This window comes from Schistocerca serialis, chromosome 8 (assembly GCF_023864345.2).
Source record: "Schistocerca serialis cubense isolate TAMUIC-IGC-003099 chromosome 8, iqSchSeri2.2, whole genome shotgun sequence".
NCBI lineage: Eukaryota > Metazoa > Arthropoda > Insecta > Orthoptera > Acrididae > Schistocerca > Schistocerca serialis.
The window spans coordinates 308,700,621-308,723,838 of NC_064645.1; the positions used below are offsets into that span (position 1 = coordinate 308,700,621).

The window sequence follows — 23,218 nt, forward strand, 5'->3', positions numbered from 1 at the left end:
CACGCTGCGGCGCGCTCTTCAAAACAGCAAATTTGACTACGGCTCAGACAGTGACCGTCTTGTCTCACAGTGGGATACATGTATTAAGAGTTATGGCGATTACTTTTGAACAAATAAACAGTTTACTGATTTTCCATCTGTTTCGTTTTCATTTGGCTGCCCCGTATATTAAGCCATGGACCAGCAACATAAGCGGAATATATCTATGAAAGTTGAATATTAGAATCTACTGATTGGGACTCTCCTGTGCCAAAACAAGGAAACGGGTGAGTCTCGTTAAGTCATTTGTTCTTTCAGGGGTGAGTACAGTGGCGAGCTGCTGTCGGCGGAGCTAAAAATATTCGGAACAGGATCCACAATGACGCGCAGGCCTTTCGACAGCAGCCCCAGCAGGAAGTAGGTGGAAGAGCGGTGAGATGGTTTGAGTGCGTGCGCATCCCAGTCGCCAGCCTACCCCAAGCAGTAGCCAAGCCGGAGGGCGTGGCGCGCAGGTTGCGGCCACCCGCCGCTAGAGGCGCCGCTGGCGACCTGCCCTCAGCTGCTTCGGCGGCGCGTCGGCTACTGTCAGTTGGTCTCCGGCAGTCGCCCGCAGAGGACTTGGATCTTGAAGAGCGTCTCGTCTGCGCAACCGAATCATCATGCGGGAGATCGTGCACTTGCAAGCTGGCCAGTGCGGTAACCAGGTTGGAAGCAAGGTAAGCCGGCTCACAAATTGCTCGCTTCGCGATACGTACTGAGATTGTAGTATATTCCTCGATACCTCATTAAATATTGGTTCTTGGACACTTGGTTTGAAGGCTTTAGTGGGAGGGTTATCGTCAAAGCGTAACCCAGTCAGCGCTTGCGGCATCTCAATGACGCTCTCCGTGCGTCAAACAAACCTGTGACCGCCCGTGTTGCACTTCAGGTCATTGAACTGACAATTCGTGTTCATACTACTTGCCATAGTAGAATAGTAGACGACAGGGCATGCTTTAGCAGAAGACCTGCTCTGTATTGCTCAAGGAACGGACATTGCTGCATTTGTTCATTCTGCGCTCGAGATAATTCATATCTTGATGGATGTAAATTTTGATTAAGATGGTATTATGTTTTCCATGATTACAGTGTACACTTGATGTGTACAGCTTATTTGCGATCGACCTGTGTAATTTAATGAAATAAACTATGCCTGCAGTCTTCACATTTCGTGGGTTAAGCTAACCTTGTGTTGTAAAGATGCTAGTAGTTTTTAAAAATGAAACGTTTCCAAGACAGTAAAGGGAAACCTAAGGGTATTCCCCGGTGATGATACCGAGCGAGGTGGTGCAGTGGTTAGCACACTAGACTCTCGCTTGGGAGGACAACGATTGAAACCCGCGTCAGGCCATCCCGATTTAGGTTTTCTGTAATTTCACTAAATGGCTTCAGTTAAATGCCGGAATGGTTCCTTTGAAAAGGGCTCGGCCGACCTCCTTCTCTATCCCTCCACGATCCGATGGGACCGATGACGTCTTTGTTTGGTGCCCTTCCGCACATCAGCCAACCAACCTGTGTTGATTTGACAGACTGCTGTGTTATGACGTGTTATGTGAGAAGGTGAGACAACTCGATGTTAGGCATTCAACATTTTCAAACTACAAAATAAATAGTATGCTATCGGGCAATTATTATAACGTGTGCAGTTAGCTTGCTGAAGATACAGTATTCGAACTATCAGATACTACACTTCAGGTAAAGTTTACAGAATTACAAGTTTGCGTTAACAGAGCAGTCGTGCAATGTCATGATTTTGTGGGATTTGGCGCAGTGTTTCCTTGTATTTGGATGGAGGGATTGGGATAGGCGATATAGGATTATAAATGGTTTCCTGGCCTGCCTTACCTTGCTTAGGCTGTGATAGGATGATGTGAAAGGACAACTGTGCGTTTAGATAGGGTTAATGGACCGTAAAATGAAATATAAATCTAACCATTGAATATTAACTAAAAGTACTGGATTACAATTTGGATAATTTGATGCCAAATATTAGCCTTATATCGACCAAATAGACATCTCCTGAAGTGGAAAACTAAAGAGCGCAGATCGTAAGGAAATCTATATTAGCTGTATTTAACAGAACGGATAACCGACTTAGTATGCAATGGCCTGTGACCAACCATCTGAAGATATTCATCAAACCAAAACGCGATAAAATAACTTCAAAATAATCGGGCGGTGAACTGCCATGTATTCTATTCTATTCAAATCTTGAGATTTTAATGCAAAAATCCACAGATAATTTAATAAACAAAAACTTGAAAAAAGCATTTCTCTTGTAATATCTGTGCAAGGAATGTTGGTGAACGACTGCAGAACCAAGAACAATGTTTGTTGAACACACTTTTAAGTCTTTCGAATATGAGAAGTATACAGTAAAATTAACTTCACAAGCGGAAATTAACGTGTACATACAGAGTATCTCGACTGGTATTCAAATTCCGTAGCATGTCGAACTTAACGGGAAAAAGTGATTCAGTGTAACTGGCACCTGGGAAACCATTTCTCAGGCCGATGAAATTTCGAATATTGGGCGTCCTACAATGCATGAAAATCTTGCTGAGAAAGAAACAGAAGTAACCTTTCGGTTATTCTATTTAGTAAGTTCTAGAATCTCTACAAGGTTTTCAGACATTCGAAGTAAATCTGTGGTACGTCGATGGTACTAGAGAGACCTTGAGTCTGCATGTTAATTATCCCTATCCGTGAGAGCAGTTTCTCGTTCTCGTTCGGAATAAGTTGCGCTTCTCAAGACCTTGGAAGATGGCTCCGCTGCCGATGTTACGGGTGGGTACCTTGTCTTCGTTCTGGTGCAAAGCGCACAGTTGACGGCATGTAACCGTACTTCTTCGCTGTAGTGTTTCACAAAGAACTGTACATGAAGTACACATTTCTGACAATGATGTTTGTAAGTCGGAAGACGATGGCTACAAGCATGACGCATTACATGTTTCATGTGACTCGTTTTTATGCATCGTGTCAAACACTTGTTAAATATTTCATATAAACTGACGTGTACAAAGTAAGAATTGGCCGATGCTCAGCATCATGGGTCATGCGATGCTGTTAGGTTTTATTAGTACACAGCCTCGACACTCAGAAACGCCATGGCATTGTTAAACCTGTCTGTACAGCAAGCTTGGGAGAGTAGAAGCTGTAGCGGACAACGTGGTACAGATTTTCTCTCGGCAAAGGCAAAGCAGTATGTTTGTAAGGATACTGTTCTTTGTGCAAATGAAACTCTGAAAGACTTATTTCCGTCCACATATTCGCTTTTTCTTGCGGGATATCTCCGGGAAAATGTCAGGTCTTTCTCCCCTCTCTAAGCTTTCGGTTTTTGCCGATTCCATGAAAATCGGCAATAGCTTCGTTGCCTGTGGTGGCTGAAGTGTGCAGATACCGCGGGCATGCTGAAAAGTAACATGAAAACTCTTGAAGCTTTTTAAATAAGACAAACGTCATTAACATTCAAAATCTTTTATCTCATATCTGCAGGCCTCCGCCGCTACAGGGCTCCGAATTGTAGCGTGTAACATGGCGGTGTGTGAGGACAGCGTGCGAGTTTCTAACTAGACATTCGTCCACACAGAGGAAGCACTTTTCTCCTTCAGCGTGACACCGCCAGAGCATATACGAGCGCTTGACATCTGCAGCAATGCGACGCCTTGGGTTCAATGTCATCGGTCATGCTCAGTACAGCCCGGCTTGGCCCCATCCGAGTTTCATCTGTTTCCAAATCTTAAAGAACGCCTTAAAGGGCTTCACTTCCAGATAAAGTGGTGTGTGCAGAGGTGAGGTTGTTGCTCCGTCTAAAAAGTTAAACATTTTGCAGATAGTGTCAAAAAGCAGGTTTCTCTTAGAGAGAAATGTGTTCGTCGCTAGGATGACTGTTCAGAAATAAGTACGTAGACATGAAGAATAAAGATGGAGAATGTTCATAACATTTGTTTCATGTAAGAAGCTTTAAGAATTTTCAATTTAAATTTCGGAGGCACTTCGTTTTAGCACGGCATCGTGTATAAAATGATCCACTTACTTCTTCGCTTTAATTTTCGCTATTTCTCTGCTCCACTTCAGATTGTCAAAATCACCCGAAGCGGAGCGATTACGTGATAGTAGTAGTTTATCGCAAGTGTGACCGAACAAAAGTAACATTGGTTGTAGTCGTATTTACGACCGACTTCATCAGTCGAGCCTTCAATTAATTTAGTCGTGATCAGGCTGTGTTGATAATATTTGCGATCACTTAAGTGCCGGGGTTTATGAAAAGATGTTTGTTGCTGGTATACAAGCGTCAGTATTCCCGGAACGAAGTGCATCGCGGCGTTGAACTGTGTGTGGAGTCGGTGCGGTCTTCCGCAGGGCCAAGGGCAGGAGATTCAGCTGCTTTGTGTACAGTCGGGCCCGATAAGCAGAGAGCAGCTGACGTAACCACGAGTCAACATTTGGTGCCGGGTGCCTGGACCCTCATACTACAATTCATTATTTCTTTACCTAGAAAGACTCTCTACCAAACCGTTTTGTGTAAACTTCTATCCACCTGTCAGCTGAAGGACACACCTTGCTAATGTGAAAGGCTTTTTGGACTTGCCCAATATTGGATTGCACTTTTCTGGATTCTTCCAGACTGACATTTGGCTGATTTTCTCAAATCAGCCAATCAGTTGCAGGTATAAACGTTTATTAACAACCTTTGGCCATGGTTTCAACTATTGTAAAATTGTCTTCTTCAGAAGAACATGGACCTATTGAGGGAATTTTATTCACCATCTTAAAAAGAATTATCAGGGTGTAAAGGATGTACAAAACCGCTGGATAAACCGAGCGAGGTGGCGCAGTGGTTAGCACACTGGACTCGCATTCGGGAGGACGACGGTTCAGTTCCGCATCCGGCCATCCTGATTTAGGTTTTCCGTTATTTCCTTACATCGCTCCAGTCAAATTTTGGGATGGTTCTTTTGAAAGGACACGGCAGACTTCCCTCACTAATCCGTTGAAACCGATGACCTCGCTGTCTGGTCTCCTCCCCCAAATCAACCCAAACTGTATAAAAGTGTAATAAACAAAAATTACTTACACGTATTGGCGGCGACAAATTAGAGCAAAGCAGCTCATTTTAAGTAACATGGTCCATGTGATCATCAGTAAAACCAAATAAAATCCATTAAAATCATTCCCATTAAAGCTGGCTAAGCGTAAAAGTCTTCACATTGAATTGTGTGCATGAAACAGGAAACATCGGTAGATGACGTTCCTGCTCGAAAACATACGCGCATAACAGATAAATTGTAGATTATCAATGTCATGTTATTTCTGAGAGGGACAGAAAAATTTTAGGTAGAAAAATGGGGGAAGATGGGATATAGGAACAAGGGGAATCGTTAAAAATAAATTCACTGTAGAAAGGTGGACAAATAGAAGAGAGAAATTATTTAATAAGAAAAATAGGAATTGGACGAGAACGATTGACAAGTGGAGGCTACCAACGGACTGTAACTACCGTAACGAGTCGGAAGTACCGGCTTAAAATCTTGAAGTAACAGTAGATTCGCATGTTGCAGCTGGTCATTTAACATGTTACCATCCCTATTGTGCGTCTGAAAATTTCCAGTTTTTCACATGAGTTTCATTTTCTCTCTTTAACCTCCTTAAACAAAATTACGGTTTCTCCTTAATCTTTTACAAGATTTATCATGTTTAAAATTTCCTCAGTAGCTTCATATACTTCCGAAGGAGACAATTTTCAACTGTGGAAACTCTGATCAAGGGTTGTTAATAAACCTTCACATCTGCAACTGGTCGGCTGATTTTCTCAAATCATCTATTTGTAATCGCCGTTGTTGACAGTGCTATGTTCAGAATTTTATGACATTTGTAATATTACATTCTGTGCTTCGAATGGTAATTGTAAAATATGACGGAGTTGACAACATTTGGAATCAGAGAGAAACAAGTAAACCGCTGGTATAGAGTTTTTCGTCCTAACAGTGAAATATTGTATGGATGTCCCCCCAAAAAAAAAGTTGTCGCAGCTACTTGTACGTGAAGGTATATGTGAATCACAACATTAGCTGGTTCTGAAAAAGCTTTAATTACATTAAATGGAATACTTTAGACATCATACAGAAAAGTCAATTAGAAGTTTTCTGCTGTGTGGTGACACAGCATTTAAATACATGGAGTTGTTGCGTCGCTTGCAAAACCATGATGAGCAGCCGACTCACTTCGGTTTCTCTTCCCGTTCGTTACTGCTGTGTTTATTCTAGACGGTATTCCAACACTTGCTCGTTGAACGCAGTTACTAACTAAAATTGGAGCATTTGCAAACTGCAGCTGAAGTGTTCCATATACACCTTACTATTTTGGTTCTATCTTTTTGACAGGCTGATTTGTTAAATTTGAGTTTCAGTGCAAAGATAATATTTCGTTCGGGAAAAGTTTTAGTTGCAAGGCGTGGTGCCTACAAAACAGTTCATTTTCCTTGCAAATTTCTTCAATTTGAGATTGCCGGTTTTTTTCAGTAGTACTCTACGAATTATGATTTGAAACATCAGTTAGAGAGTTTATAGCTACTGCCTGATAGCTCAGCGATACAGTCTCCACGAAAGGTTTCAAATTAGCCATTTCAAAGCATGCGGTCTGAATGCCATGGATCGTTGTTACTGCTTTCCTGGCTCACTTCAGACGTCTAACGGTGCTGTTGCTGTTTGCTACAGGGGAAATTCTAGGCCGTTAAGCCGTTTACAGGAAGATTGGAGGGCAGTGTTGCTTTCACTCTCTGCGCGCAGACACTGTAGAATTTGTGTGAAGTTTGTGAGCAAGCACCTGTATTTTCTGCGCGTTGTTAAATATACCAGTCAGGTTACAATGATGCATGTCTGAAAGTAAACGAAAACAACTTTTTTTCTGAAGACGAAACTTGGCATCAGTAATATCACTAATTACTGTGCTGACCGTTTTTCCCGTTGCGTTCAGGTAGATACAGCAGCGGAATCAGCGGCTTGATATTGCCACAGTTGTTTAGTTCACATGCTCATCGCCGGCTTGATATTGCCACAGTTCTTTAGTACACATGCTCGTCGCATTCATCATCCTTGGTATCAGTTCCACGTTTTCCTGCTTTTGTAAAAAACATGAAAGATATCTTGATACGCTGAATTACTTCACCTTCCAATTTCTAATAATTGGAAAGTAGATAAGAAAATAGATAAAAGTAGGGGAAACCAGTATGAAGTCTGTAGTACATCAGAGCGGTGGGTTAATGTGCAGAAAAATATTCAGTGATAACCAGAATTGTGATTAACGGTCTGTTGACACACATGGCGCAAACAGCTGCAGTTCTTTGTTCGTTAGATTAAGCAAGCAGCTGGTATGCTGCAGACTACCAACGGCGCCAGATGTACAACTGTAATGACGATGAACTGGCCATGGATCTCTGAAACAGGGCATCAGATATGCACGATAGGTTTGATTCGTGACAAGCATGGTCGTCATACATAACTTCCATTTTATCATTGGTCTCTTCAGACCACTTGAGAAAGTTTCTCTCGTGGAATGGATTACATTGCAATGGCTATGATGTCCTCCTTGGGGACTCTTTGGGTAAAAAGTTCTTCGGAAACTTGGCGCATAAAACGTGGATAAAACTCAAATGTTTCAACGATAGTATCTATCACCGTCTGGGGGTTTCCTCGAAAGCACGAAATTAAATTCGAAAAGGTGCTGTTAAGTGCAGACAACATCAGTCATGAATGGATGCAGGTCGCTGGCAACTATACCGCGGTAATCGAGAGTGCATGGTTTCTTCTGTGACAGCAAGTGCCCATAACATAAATAAACTACCTGCATTTGCTCTGTTGGATTCAACAGTGGCAGGCGAAGAGCTGTCGGACTAAGAGGGTTACAGGATTCATCTATAAAGGGTTTTCCAGGAGGATTGGTCAATATTCAGAGATACAACAGAAACCACCATTCGAAGGGAAAAACTTCATATGGACATAAGCCAAACTCCGAATGGCTTGGCCGGCGTGGGTGGCCGAGCGGTTCTAGGCTCTACAGTCTGGAACCGCGCTCCCGCTACAATCGCAGGTTCGAATCCTGTCTCGGGCATGGATGTGTGTGATGTCCTTAAGTTAGTTAGGTTTAAGTAGTACTAAGTTCTAGGGGACTGGTGACCTCAGAATTGAAGTCCCACAGTGCTCAGAGCCATTTCAATGGAATGGCTTGGAACATATTTAATATACATTGTTTATTTTTGTTTCCTCCGCATATTACGAGGTTTGCACATAAGAGGTTGAAGCCGACGCGTTAGGTTGGGCCAGAATAAAACGTCAGAGGTTGGCTGAGTAAGAAGCATACATACATACATACATACATACATACATACATACATGGCACTAGCCCAAAAAATATATACACATGTGTTCTATTACGAAAGCAAATCTGAATATTACTCATAGATAAATATGTAAACAATTTTATTCAAAACTAGGCATAATTAACTTTTCTATAAAAACATCTTTCGCCGTGGCATATTCCTATATTTTCTGAGCAACAAATCGTACGATTAGTCGTTCTTAACTTTACTGTTTTTGTGCTGATCTCACCTACATCCCACAATGCCAGCACCCAGCACTGACTTACCTATTTCGTCTTACTCAGAACTCGTTTTCCCCACGACAACAACAACAAAACTAAAGTTACGTCCGTTGTTTGTGTAGCAGACGAGCCAGTCGATGATTTGGGGGTGGACATCATTAAAAAAAGAGGCGTTGGTCGTTGCTGCGGGATCTTCTCACGAAATTTTAATCGCCAACTTTCTCCTCCAAATGCGAAAATATCTTGTTGACGCCGACCTACTTAGAGAGAATGATCATCATATCACAATACGGAAAATCGTACTCACGCGGAAAGTACAGGTTTTTTTTCCTGCGCTCTGTTCGAGAGTGGAATAACAGAATTACAGCGAAGGTGGTTCGATAAAACCTGTGCCAGGCACCCAAGCGTGATTTGCAGAATAGCCGTGTAGATGTAGATTTTAAATTGCAAGCATTGTGAACCCATGCTGTATATCTTAAATGTCTCAGCGACAAAATTTGTTTCGCTGGTGGAGATTTCTAGCTCGCCACTTTCACTGCCGCACCTATTATTTCCCGATTAACTAAGTTCTGAAGCAGATGTAACTTTGGTCAATTTAAATAAAACTATTTTACTCACAAACTCGAGGCGACCTGACATCCCACATCATGGAACGCAGGCGCGCTAGAAATCCGAGAAATTTGAGTACAGTGCGGATTGAAATGAGAGAGAGAGAGAGAGAGAGAGAGAGAGAGAGAGAGAGAGAATTCTCTGTTCCTTGAAGTTCTCAGTTCTGTCCACCACCATCACCACCGTAAGCGCTTGATGGCCTCCGCTTGCAACTGAAGTGCCACACAGTGTAAATGAATTGAGACAAAAGTGGGGCAATGAACTCTGGGAGTTGGGGAGCGGACTATCGATTCGGCGGCCAGACGGTGTCTGGCAAGTTTGCAGGGAGACAGAATGGTGCAGCAGTCTGGACCCGCCAGCGGAGGTCAGGCAGATAAAAAAAGTCTGTCAGGCAGCAGGTCAGCACGTCTCGCCACCGCAGAACCCGTTCCGCAGTACCCTAGGCGGAGCGGAGCAGAGCTGACTGGTCTGGGTTCGTGTTGCAGGCGGGGGACGCTGCGAGTACAGTACTGCTCACTGGAACAGGAGCACACGGAGTAGTCCGCTATATTACAGGCCCATATCACTAAAGTCGATTTGCAGTAGGATTTTGGAACATAAGCTGTGTTCGCACATTATGAATTACCTCGAAGAAACGATTTATTGACAAAGAGCCAACACGGATTCAGAAAGTATCGCTCTCGTGAAACACAGGCAGCTTTTTGTTCTCACGACGTAATGAGTGCTATCGACAGGAGATACAAAACAGTCAATATTTTTAGATTTCCATAAGTATTTTGACAACGTTCCTCTCAAGCGACTTCTAATAAAATTGCGTTCCTGCGAAGTGTAGTCTCAATTGCGCGATTGGATTCGTTCGTAGTAATTGACAGTCACGAGCAAAACAAACAGTCTTGTAGAACCCCTGGTGTTCCTAATCTACATAAACAGATTTAGGAGGTAATCTCAACAGCCCTCTTACTAAGAACCTCTTGAGTGAAGTCGCAAAACGCCAATGGTGTTTACGGCATCCGACACCCTACATGCTGTCTCCGATGCAACCACAGTATTGACTGCTAACGGCAGCAACGGGCGGGATGGAGATATACAATGATGAGTACACAATGAGGTTAACGAGGCTAGTTGAATTCTTACTAGACTAGTATCTCACAACAGTGCTACAATGCTAGTGGCGTTTATAGAAAGCAGAGCAATGGCAACGATAAACAAAAATGTGTGTGAAATCTTATGGTACTTAAATGCTAAGGTCATCAGTCTCCAAGCTTACACACTACTTAACCTAAATTATCCTAACGTCAAACACACACGCCCATGCCCGAGGGAGAACTCGAACCTCCGCCGGGACCAGCCGCACAGTCCGTGACTGCAGCGCCTTAGACTGCTCGGCGAGCAACGATAGACAAACCAAACCTTTCATTATATCTAAAACAGCTGGCGAAGTTGACATGTCGTAAGAAAGGAATCCAAGGAATTTCGCAGAGTGATAATGAAGTGGCAGATAAATTATTAGCGTTTCTGTGGAAGACGAGCCAGTGGAATGTGTGGTGTCCTATATGCTAGACTGTGCAGACAACGTACATGAGGAGTGCAATGATGATACGTGCTTAACAAGTGATACTGAAACAGATATCGAGCCTTGTAGTTCTTCAGACAGGAAGCCACATTCTCATGGTCAGCCAGCCATGGTAATCAGCTGTCTTGTTTCGATCTCTTCTACATGTTTCTTGCGTCTCTGTGTGGTTTTGTTGTCTGATTTTGTTCATTTTAGTGTTCGTTGCCCTTCTGTCATTCTCGTGGTTTCCCTTAGCTGTTTTTGTATGTCTCGATTATTTTACTCCCACCCTTGTGAAATTATTTTAATCGGAACGAGGGACCGATGACCTACCGTTTGGTCCCTCCCCCTCTTTTAAACCAACCAACCAACCAACCAGTAAGCCACAAATCCCGTCTCCAGTGAAACGCAATAAAGGACAATTGTTCAAGAAGCGGGCACTAAACATAATTACGTACATGGAAGATCGTCGGCAGCATAGTAATAAAGAAGTTATAAACTGATTTGGAATAAGTCCACAGCATTATAACCGTGTATTGCACAGGAAGAACTACGGATATTAAAGAGATGACAAGGCGCACCTGTTACAAGAACTGGTGTCCGCGCATTTCAAGGAAGCTCGATACAATTCATAGGATGTGCATGAGTGACCTACTACGTTACGCACATCAAATTGCGCGTGACATAGGTTAGTGATTTTAGGGGAAGCATTGAAAGGTTGCATAACTTTCAGGGTTATCTGTACAGGGTTAGGAATCTGTATGGGGCTGAGAAAAATTATTTTATACTTTTCAGACTGCTTTAAAAGCTTATATTAAAAACTTCTTTATTTAAATAATTATATATAGGATTACTGACAGCTATTCTTCCCCTCAGAAATTGTTGCCATGTGCTGGGAGACTTGAGAATGCCTATTTGCCCTCCAGAAGTTTGGGAACATAATCGCAAAAGATGTGCAACATAAAATTATGCAGTCACTCTTTCTACTGAACATTCACTATTGCGAAGTTATTCCACAAGGTACGAGTAATGAATCACCGGACAGCTCGAACTAATCAAGAACTGGTATTTGTTACATCTGAAACATGTTTTGACTGTGTCATTGCTTCATACTCCCAGTTAGGATGGTCAGACAAGTTGATGAGACCAAGCACTGTGTCTATTTTATTGGGTCCTCAGTGTACATGCACTCCTGTACCTCATACCGCATACCTAGGATCGTAGCTGTGCCTGTGCACAAAACAAAACCATTAGCGAACTCCTCAGTTGTTGCTATCCGTCTCTAGAAAAGCTATCCTACACTGGACACATTACTTTAATGTCCTACGTTTAAGAAAAGCTGAAACAGTTCTCAGTCTCACCAAGTTTTCTCAGAAAGATTCTGCATTTAGCTGGTCTCTCTGTATGACAGAAAAGCAAATGGTTCCATCTTTTAATAAGTACTTTCTGTTTTCGATTCTGTCACACACACTTATTTTCTCCCCTCATTATTAGTATTGTGTGGTGTTTGCTTTCTCTCTCCCACTACATTATTCACATTTCTGCTAGTCACTTGAATTCGTTTAGCTGCCAGCAATTTATCTTCGTTTTACTTTCCACAAACATAAATTAGTTGTGTTCTGTCAACATTTCCACTGTTTGATATTTCTGAGTGTCAGAATTCATATTCTATACAAGCCTTCATGTAAGATGTTTCTCATGAGTACAAAGTAAAATACATAGAATTCTTCTTTAAAGAGAGGGGCTGATGAACTAAAAATTATCAGTATCTGTTAAATCTGTAAAATCTGTAATACATGTGAAGCAGTGTGTGTGTGTGTGTGTGTGTGTGTGTGTGTGTGTGTGTGTGTGTGTGTGTGTGTGTGTGTGTGTGTGTGTCTCAGATCTACTCTGACCTCTGTATCAATTGCAAACGAATATGACTCAAAAAGAGCAGGCTTCAAGAGTATCAGAAATGTGGAATTTATAGCCGCCTGGCTCCAATAGGAGTGGAAATATGGGCAAAAATGTGTTCTTGCAGGCCTTACACTATAGGCCTGTTGTGTGGCAACAGTAATGGCCACATATCAGAGGCAAGGAATGTTTTCTGGTCCCTGACATGTAGGCTGCCCTGCATAGCAGGTTTGTCTTGAGAGTAGTATTGTCCTGGTTTATGGAACTCTATTGTAGAGGTGGCATGTGCTGATGAGCATGACTGCAGACAGGTTGAGATGGATAGAGGAGGAGACTGACAGAATGAGTGGGAGAAGGAATTGGACAGAGGGAAGGAAACGGAGATTTGTGAGGCAGGTGGAAGGTGTTGAGGGGTGGTGAATGGGTAGAAAAGGAAGAAGGGAGGTGGAAAGAGAGAGGGGGAGAAGAATATGGTCAGAGAAGAGGATGGAAGAAATGGCTAGAAAGAGAGAGGAAGAGATGAAGAGAGGTGGGAGGGTGAGGTGGCCAGACAGAGGGAGGAAGAGGCAGACTATGAGGGGGGAGGAGGTGTGTTTCAATATGAGCCGAATGCATTTGCGGGAGCTCTGCTATCTATATGTATTTCCATTTGAAGCACCACAGGGCTTTGCCCATCTGACTTCTAGCATGGCTAATGTGTGATTTAGGTTAGCTTTTATTCATTTGTCGAGGTGATTGATTGTATGTATGACCGTATGTCTGTATCTGTTATTCCCTAAATTATCTGGTGAATATCGGTCTATTATTCGAAGCGCTGGGGTACTCTGCCCTAACTGGTGAATTAGTTGGTGGGTTGAAATTGAAGTCCTTTCGTAGAAAGTTACTGACTTTCTTTTAATGTGTGTGAGGATGGATGGTTCATCTAATAATTCTTTGATATGTGTGTTGGGTGTATATCTATCGGCTTCTGCTATGGTACGGAGGATGCGGTTTTGGAGAGTTTGAGTTTATGCAGATGGGTGTCTGCCGCCATTGACAGAACTTCTGAACCATATAATATAGTGGGGAGGATAACAGCTCGGGGGCGAAACTGCGGGGAAAAGGCTAGTAAATAGTTAGATGAGAAAGTGAATACAGCCGTGATTTAATAACTAACATGAATATCTTCAACGTCTCGACAACGCGATAAGTGCGTCCCCTCCGTTAGCGCCTCGAAATACGCGATACAAGAGGTTTTAGCTACAGCTGTAGGATGTAGGAGAAAGCGGTAATGACTTTTCTGAGAACGATCGCAGCGGCTATCAGATTTGCATATCACTACGCTGCAGCCAAATCTCGTCCGGCCCGTCCTGCTTACTTTTTCTTTCCTTTTATGTCGAAGTTTCTCTGTGAGCCGTGCTCCAGAACCAGCGAAATTATTCAGACTGAACGCTGCGATATCGCTCCGTCGCTGCGACTCTAGGTGGCCACGTTCTGAGCTGCCTCGTCAGTCAGGTTTATCTTGCCGTGACTTCAGGACTGTACGGTAGATTCACTCATACCGTTTCCTCTATCGCGCTCAAATACGCTATTAAGGCAATGGAGAATTTTTCGATTTCCTTTTGTACTTCTAACTTGCAGCAGAGGACCACGATTGTTACTACTTTCAGGAGGTCATAAAATATTTATCTTAATCCAGTATTATCTCTTCTCTTTTTAAGCGTGAGGTGGTAATATTCCTCGACTCCTCGTGCTTTACTCAGTTTTCATTTACACTATGTGATCAAAAGTATCCGGACACCTGGCTGAAAATGACTTAAGTTCGCGGCGCCCTCCAGCGGTAATGCTGGAATTCAATATGGCGTTGGCCCGCCCTTAGCCTTAATGACAGCTTCCACTCTCACAGGCATATGTTCAATCAGGTGCTGGAAGGTGTCTTGGGAACGGCAGTCCATTCTTCACGGAGTGCTGCACTCAGGAGAGGTGTCGGTCGGTGAGGCCTGGCACGAAGTAGACGTTCCAAAACATCCTAAAGGTGTTCTGCAGGATTCAGGTCAGGACTCTGTGCAGGCGAGTCCATTATAGGGATGTTGTCGTATAACAACTCTGCACAGACCGTGCATTATAAACAGGTGCTCGACCGCGTTGAAAGAAGCAATCGCTATCCCCGATTTATTCTTCAACAATGGGTAGCAAGAAGGTGCTTAAGACATCAATGTGGGCCTGTGCTGTGATAGTGTCACGCAAAACATGGGGTGCAAGCCCCGTACATGAAAAACACGATGTAGCGGGACTTTGAATTTCGCCGCGCTACACTCGTTCCCTCAGATAAAAAATATCCCGTCGCAGCGGTATGAGCGCTCGACAGCAGAGAAAATACTAAAATTGTAACTCTTTTTGTTTTCTGTCCGTTTCTTGATTGTCTCTTGATAGCCGAAGCTTAAGGCAGACGTGATCTGAAGAAGTTAAAAAAACTTATTAGCTAGTCTTGATCTGATTTTAATGTGTAGACATATTGTGGAAGTTGTTAAGAAATTCGGACGATGGAAGTAGCAAAGTAAATTAAATTGCATACAGTATCAAGATGATTTTAATTGGTATAAATTTGTGATTCCTGGACGATTGCAAGATTTCGGAGCAGACTTTTCACGCAGAAATGGAGATTTTTGAAGACCTGGACGCCGCACGAAAGAAGACAAGTTAACCTGGTAAAGGATGAACTCTTTATCTACGCCACTTCCCCTGTCAGTTACATTTTGTTGTTCTGTTTCTTTTCAATAATTTTTGTAGTGGAAATTGGTTTAACTTTTGCTCATAAACGCCACAAGGACCACCCCAACAATAGCCTTTCTGTAATACGAAGTCCGATCTGCATTTCTTTTTCCCTTTTTTCACGGTCATTAACGATTTAAAAAAAAAAACATTTTCACTTACGATTTCTTCCCACATTTTCAACCTTTTTCTTTTCTTTTCTATTTTTCTTTTTTATTAACCACTACAACGACCACACCATAACACCACCGCCTCTGAATTTTACTGTTCACACTACACACTCTGGCAGATGACGCTCACCGGGCATTCGCCATACCCACACCCTGCCATCGGATCGCCATGTTGTGTACCGTGATTCGTCACTCCACACAACGTTTCTTCACTGTTCAATCGCCCAATGTTTACTCTCCTTACGCCAAGCGAGGCGTCGTTTGGCATTTACCGGCGTGGTGTGTGGCTTATGAGCATCCGCTCGACCATGAAATCCGTTTTCTCACCTCCCACCTAACTGTCATAGTACTTCCAGTGGATCCTGATGCTGTTTGGAATTCCTGTGTGATGGTCTGGATAGATGTCTGCCTATTACACATAAAAACCATCTTCGACTGTCGGCGGTGTCTTGTCAGTCAACAGACGAGGTCGGCCTGTACGATATTGTCCTGTACGTGTTCCTTCGTTTCCACTTCACTATCACATCGGAAACAGTGGACCTAGGGATGTTTGGGAGCGTGGAAATCTCGCGTACAGACTGGACCACGATCGAAGTCAGAGTTCCGCGGAGCTCCCCATTCTGCTCTCACGATGTCTAATGACTACTGAGGTCGCTGACGTGGAGTACCTGGCAGTAGGTGGCAGCACAATGCACTTAACATGAAAAAGTATGTTTTTGGTGGAGTCCGGATACTTTCGATCACAGTGTACATGACTACTCTCAATTCAAACTGAAGTTCTCGCAGAGGGTTTGTCGAAACACTTTGACACTATCTCTCTACAGCTCCACTCTCAAACAGCACTCGGGATAAACGAACACTTACACCTTCCCGTGCGAGAACTAGTTTCTCTTATATTATTACAATGTTCATTTCTCCCTTAGTAGGTGGGTGTCAACAAAATCTCATATTCGGAGGAGAACGTTGGAGAACGAAATTTCGCCGCAACGAAAACTGACTTTGTTTTAATGATTGCCACTCCAACTATTCGTCACTATGATACTGCACAGTAGTCCCCTGCAGAGGACGAACAAGTGTTGTGTAGGTAGTATCTACAGCAGATATGTTGCAACTTCAGGGTGTTCTGTCAACAAAACGCAGTCTTTGGAATACTTTCCCGACAACATTATCTGTGCGATCGTTTTCATTAGGTTCTCGTAAATATTTCATGGGTCGTAGTTTCCTTAAAGGCCTATGGAGTGCTGAATTGCCGTCAGTAACTGCTACTATCGTAACTGGTGAAATTTAGTAGAAATCAGGCATACAAAATTCTGCTGCCTTATCTACATCTACATGATTACTCTGCAATTCACATTTAAGTGCTTGGCAGAGGGTTCATCGAACCACAGTCATACTATCTCTTTACCATTCCACTCCCGAACAGCGCGCGTGAAAAACGAACACCTAAACCTTTCGGTTCGAGCTCTGATTTCTCTTATTTTATTTTGATCATTTCTACCTATGTAGGTTGGGCTCAACAAAATGTTTTCGCATTCGGAAGAGAAAGTTGGTGACTGAAATTTCGTAAATAGATCTTGCCGGGACGAAAAACGTCTTTGCTTTAATGACTTCCATCCCAACGCGTCGCGGCATAAATTTTTATTGTGAGATGTTCCTAAAATACAAAAGGGAACAAAGAAGTTGCTGTTGGTTCTTAAGACGATTTTCATGTGGTAATCTATCTGGCTATTGGTTCTTTGGAAAAACTCCTTTTGTATAACTTCATTCGAATGAATTGTATGCAGCGCATTTAAAGCTCGTAGGACTCATTCTTGATTTACATGAAATGATTCGTAGTTGCGAATACGAACAATCAGTTGCACAAGAGAATGACGACGAAAATATTTCATAGGCACTGCAATGTATCTATCAACTCATTCCAGGCAGCGACTTCTAGTTAAAATGTCCTCCCTTGTACCGTAATTACATAATGTAAGTACAGTTTGTGACGCAGAAACGACGTTATAGGGGACTTTGTGTCTGGCCGTGGGTCATGCGCGGATTGCCAAACCGGTTAAGGCGACCGGTCGCGTAAAGCGGGACATACGGGTTCGAGTCCCCGTCTGGCACAAAATTTCATTGTCATTCCCTTATACAGCTGATATTTCTTAGTTTTCGCAGCTGCAAATATATTTCATGTATTTCTTAATGGCTGCAGTTGCCGCAGTGCCTGTTCCTTCGGTCGTGCATGCATTTCCCAAGGAACAGAGGCACTGCAATATCGGATTCTTGAGTTATACTAGTGTTTTTAATCCCCACCAGGTCGTGTTAAAGAAATACAGCGAAGCAGTTCAGGCGGCGGTCGATTGGTAAGAATCGATAATTAATTAATTACAGAATGTTCGTCAGCGTAGATGGAAATCCTTAGAGGAAATGTCCACTTTTATCGCAAACTCTGTTAATGTTCAGATAACCAGCATTTGCGACACTGTACAGCGACTCTGCTGCTTCCAATAACTCACATGTAATGACAAAGACGATACAATAAAGGAGAGTGACACTACTTGCCAAATTAGAAATACGTGCAGGACTGGGACGTGAAACTGATGCCTTTGTCTTGACGGTCAAGCTCTACAAAGTACACTATCCACGCTGGGGATAGTCGGTAGAGCGATTAGTCACGGAAGGCAAATGTCCCCAGGTTCGAATCACGATCCTGCATACAGTTTTATTCTTCCAGGAAGTTCCAGATAAGCTGCAGAGTGAAGATACACTTTGGTAAGCAGATTATTTCGTACAGTTTTCTCGTCTGTTCAGACTCGTAGTGCACTGCGAGTGCTTCACCAAATGTATCCGGTAGACCCGCTGATTTAGCTAATCCATGACTGCTTACAGGGGCTCCAACACCGTGGCAAGGGGGTGATTTTTTGCTGCGTACCTGGCCATGTTGGGATACAGGGTAACGACATGGCTGACAAAGTTGCCAAGGAAGCATGTTGGGATGGTGCTGTCCATCAATGTCCCATCCCGTTGCATGCCATTACCATTTTATGACAGATGCACCATGTGTCAGTGGGAGACTGAATGGTTGCAGGTGTCGGACAACAAACTGTGGTCACTCACCCCAAACACAATAGCTTGGCGGACTTCGTGTCAGCCTCGCCGCTGGAAGGTGGTTTTGCTTACCAGACTGCGCATCGGGCATAGCCCTTTCACACATGGCTTCCTCCTCCGGGGTGGAGGAGGATCCACCTTTCTGTGAAGTTTGAAGTTTGTGGCGTGCCGCTTTCAGTTCAGCATACTGCAGCTACGTGTGTCCTGTATACTGATAATAGGGCAGCCCTTGGTCCCGCTGGAGATCTGCCCACCGTCCTCGCCGATAGCGATACCAGTGTTAACAGTGGTGAAATTTTGTGAACTATCAGGCCTGAACTGGTGGGGAAGGGCGGCAGATTTTAGAAGTGAAGCGTGAATTTACATTCAAAATCTTTTCTTAAAGAATTTACTTGATTTGCTAGCGATTCACCAAGAACATTAACACACTATGTGAGCGTGGAAGTAGTTGCCATGGAGTAACTGAGGGAAGCAAATTAAATTTCAACCAATGGAAATTTTATTCATAAAAGCCTATTCAAAAACAGATTTAAAATTTATAAGCAGAAAGCACCCTCGAAATATCAAGTTACAGTTATTCAGAGGCAGAATAATTTTTTTTTGTTACAGTAGGAGCCTTCGGGCTGAGAAGCTTCCGCCCCCTTTCAACACGGCCGTAGTCATGACCACTCACAACAACCTCTGAAAAACTACTGGTGCAAATCTGCAACACACCAGATTACTTTAAACTAAAAATTTTAACAACTCACACACACATTAACTATACACCCTGTAAGAGGGATGGAAATGGTACACACACTCGCACTAAGAAATTATTTTCCACCAAAAGTGCAATTTGTTTTTAAAGGGCTCTTACGGTGGAAGGGTGGCAACTTTATAAAAATGACTTTAAATAAAACCCATGAAATTCAGACTTACATAAAGTGTAAAACATGCTTACATAAAGTGTAAAACATGCTCTACATTACACATATACCGCCTCGCAAGATGATAGTCAAGATAAAAACATATTTCAGGAATTCGGCCTTTATCTTCTATAAATTCGTTAACTCCGAATCCGACAAACATGACAGACCGACACACTGACTGCCCGACACTGAGCCGGCTGACCAACTGACTAGACTCTCTCACAAACTGACCCCTGCCGAGCTGATAGCGCCCCTTAAACGCACGTGAACAGGCAACTTTCTCACCAGAGGGAGACACCAAAGCAGCGATTGCCACTACGGCGCCACCGCCAGAAACGGAGGGCGACTGCTTCACACTAAGCGCTGCGGCGAGCTCTTCAAAACAGCAAATTTTTTACCACGGCTCAAGAAGAATATGTCGGAAATGTTCCAAAGTCTCGACTTGGCACTTCATTTTCTAGCGTCCACAGCTCCGCTTACCGTCTCCAAACGGCAACATAATATGTAAACTCAAAGTGACGGTGAACTACGAATAAAAAAAATGACAATCGATATATAAACCAGTAGTAACCGAAATACCAACATACAAAACAAAATCTTATGAACCGAAGCACCAATCTAATACGTATGTATGTGAAGAAATGAACTTCAGGTTCGTCATCAGTCTTTGTTTAATCGAGCTGATACAAATTTAGATTATTTACAGTCGATTGGCATAGACATACGACGTAGTGCGATGAAACTTTCTCTCATTCGGTGAATGATGAAAAGGTACAAGCAAGAAGGTGGTAACCGGGGTCAAAGTTACCTCTCATTTTATCGCTGTAGGCGATACCGTGTTGAGTGCACCTGGAGCAGAAGCTTGTGAAAAACTGTATCGTGGAAGAACTCTTTGTAGTGTAGCCTCCCGGAAACAGTGCCCAACCGTATTCTGCGAAGCGGCGACGATTGAATTGCAGTCGCTGAGTTGCGCAAGTTCCCTCGCTATCGAGTTTCTCGCGAACCAAGAGAATTAGCACTCGGCTGCTTTGCGGTTTTTGCATAGAGGGGGATGTCGAGCAGAAGTGGTAAGTTCAACTGTTCCGTTATCTCGTATCTCACGGACGAAGCAGTTAAGCTGATGTAACTATCGAACTGACATTTAGCACTGACAGTCATAACATTAACGAGCTTTTCGTTCCGCGTTTAACGTCGGTCACGCTGCAGAATACAGCAGGAATTCATTACCTGCAGAAGTGTCTATTCCGTTAAGAGATACTTGGCGCACTACTTCAGTTTTCCCCATCTGCGTGTTCAGAAAGGCTGTAACAAGCCGGACGGAGCGGCATCTGTAATTGGCTGGCACTGAGCGGTTGAGATCATTCCCCTGTCAGCACAGATGGCTTTATTACAGCGAGTTATTGCGCCACTCCTTCTTTCAACGGTCTTTCTTGAGGCGATGAACGCGGAGAATTTCGTTTGTGTAGGGGCTGAACAAACTTAAACGTTCAGCAATATGGTTACATTAAATAAGACTGAATACAAGATTAAGAATTACCGGGAGTGGTAGTGAATATTGCCTCCCCCCCCCTCCCCCGTTTCCCCAGGGGGCTCGCCACTCTTTGGCGGGTTCGTGCTTGCTACTGTGGGGCCCCAGCCTTTGCAGCACTTTTTCCCTTCCTTGCTGCATGTCTGTCCTCTTGCTATTCTTTTTCCCGTCCCTTGGTGAACATGTCTTCGTTCTGTATTGTCGCTGACGTGTGAACAGTCACACATTTGTTTTTGGCTCCCTTTTATTTTCTTCGTTTCCCTTCTCCTCTTGTTCCTCCGCTTCGGCCATTGAGGATCCTCTTTTCCCTTCCTCTCTCTGCGCTCCTGAAGGCCGGCCCACGCTTCTGACGCGAAACAGGTGATTGGGTAACGCGTGATTACCAGCCCCGGGTCCAGAGGTAGGGTTCACACGTACCCCCTGGTACAGGCAGGCCCAGGGAGGGGTGACTGAGCTGTAACCTTCCCAAATTGTCGGTTGGTCCTACCGTGTTTGGGAGGTGTGACCTAATCACCTAAGGCAGGTGTGCCCTCTTGTGAAGGAGGCCCCCAGTTGGAAAGAGCGCGCCATAGGAGACGCTGGCAATCGTGGGAGGATTTCCTCGCGATGAGTCAGTCATTCTCCCCATCGACGTCTACGAAACATAATGAGGCTACTGATTCGAAGACCCTTCTCACTGCACCACGGTTGTCTCACATACAGAAGAGGTGGTCCTTCGCCACGGCCAATCAGTTTATTATCCAGAAATGTGTTGATGCAGTTTCTGACCCTTGAAATCCTACTCTCGTTTACAGAATGGCACTCTGATTTTGGAGACGGCTTCTGATTCTCAAACACAACTGCTTGCTGCCTCTCTACTCGACAGCTATCCTGTTCGTGTTGAGGCACATAGAACTTTGAATTGTTCCTTTGGTATAATTTACTCCAGGCTGCTTGATGGTCTAACCGAGGCTGCAATACAATCTTACCTCTCTGATCAGGAAGTCATTGCTGTCCATCGTGTAATGAAAAACGTCTATTCCTCCTTGGTGCCCACCCGCACTCTTCCCCTCAACTTTGATAGGGTGGTGCTGCTGTCCAAGATCAAACCAGGCTATGAAATTAGCACAGTCCGGCCGTACATTCCGAATGCAATGCGCTGCTACCAGTGTCATCGTTTCAACCACACTCGAACATGTTGTCGACACCCAGCCCAATGTTTAACCTGTGGCAGGGATGCAGTCGAGGGCGAATGTCCATCTATGTCTCTCCACTGTATCAAATGCAATGGCGGCCATGCCGCCGCCTCCCGGGATTGTCCCGTGTATCTAGATGAGCGGGCCGTTCAAGAACTTGGGTAAAGGAAAAAGTGCCTTACCCAGTAGCTCGCAAGTTACTGGGTAGTTGCAAACCTTGTGTTCCCCCGTGTGGCACTTATAGTTCTGTTCTTGTTGCCCCTCGCTCCATGAAGGACTTGGCCACGTGGACATGCTACCTCAAATTCGGCTCTGAGGTTCTGAGGTTACGAAATCGTCCCCAGTGTCAAGGTAGTATCGCTGTCCCCCCCCCCCCCCCTCCCCATCTCACTGTGCAACAAACCGTCAAACTCTCGCCTCGAGTAGCGAAGACACCCAATACACAACCAGCTGGCAGGAAAGACAGGAGTAGTACTCTCGTAAAGATTTCCTACGTCCCTCCTGCCAAACTGCACCCAAGTCTGCCTCTAACCACAAGGGCTCGAAAAAGTCCACCTAAGACAAACGGTCTTCTCCTATCTCGAAGATCCTGCTCGACGGTGTCGCCACGTGGTCTCTTAGCCCGGCCGGCCTAAGTCTCGCTGGTGCGCACCATCAACTGTTTTTCAGTGTTTGACTCCACAGGCCGACCGCACAAGCACGCTGATGCTTCTGTGGACCCCATGGAGCAGGATCCTCCTGTTTCCGTGGCCTCTACACAAACTGTCCCTCGGCGGCCGCCGAGTTGACACCCCTACATCCCTTCCTCATTACTGTCCTCCAGTGGAACGTTCGATGTCTTTGGTCCCACAAAGAATTTACGGCTGCTTTTAGCACCGCAGCATCCCCTTGTACTCTGCCTTCAGGAAACGAAATTGTGCCCT

General features: G+C 44.0%; 1 protein-coding gene across 1 annotated transcript in view; it reads left to right on the forward strand.

The window, feature by feature from the left end:
• Window positions 1-537: 537 nt before the first annotated feature.
• The window catches only part of LOC126416798 (tubulin beta chain-like), an 86,461-nt gene continuing 63,780 nt past the window's right edge, over window positions 538-23,218 (forward strand). Inside the window, exon 1 of the mRNA XM_050084667.1 lies at window positions 538-695. Within this exon, the coding sequence (XP_049940624.1) occupies window positions 639-695 (57 nt within the window). The 5' untranslated portion in view covers window positions 538-638. The remainder of the gene's footprint in view (window positions 696-23,218) is intronic.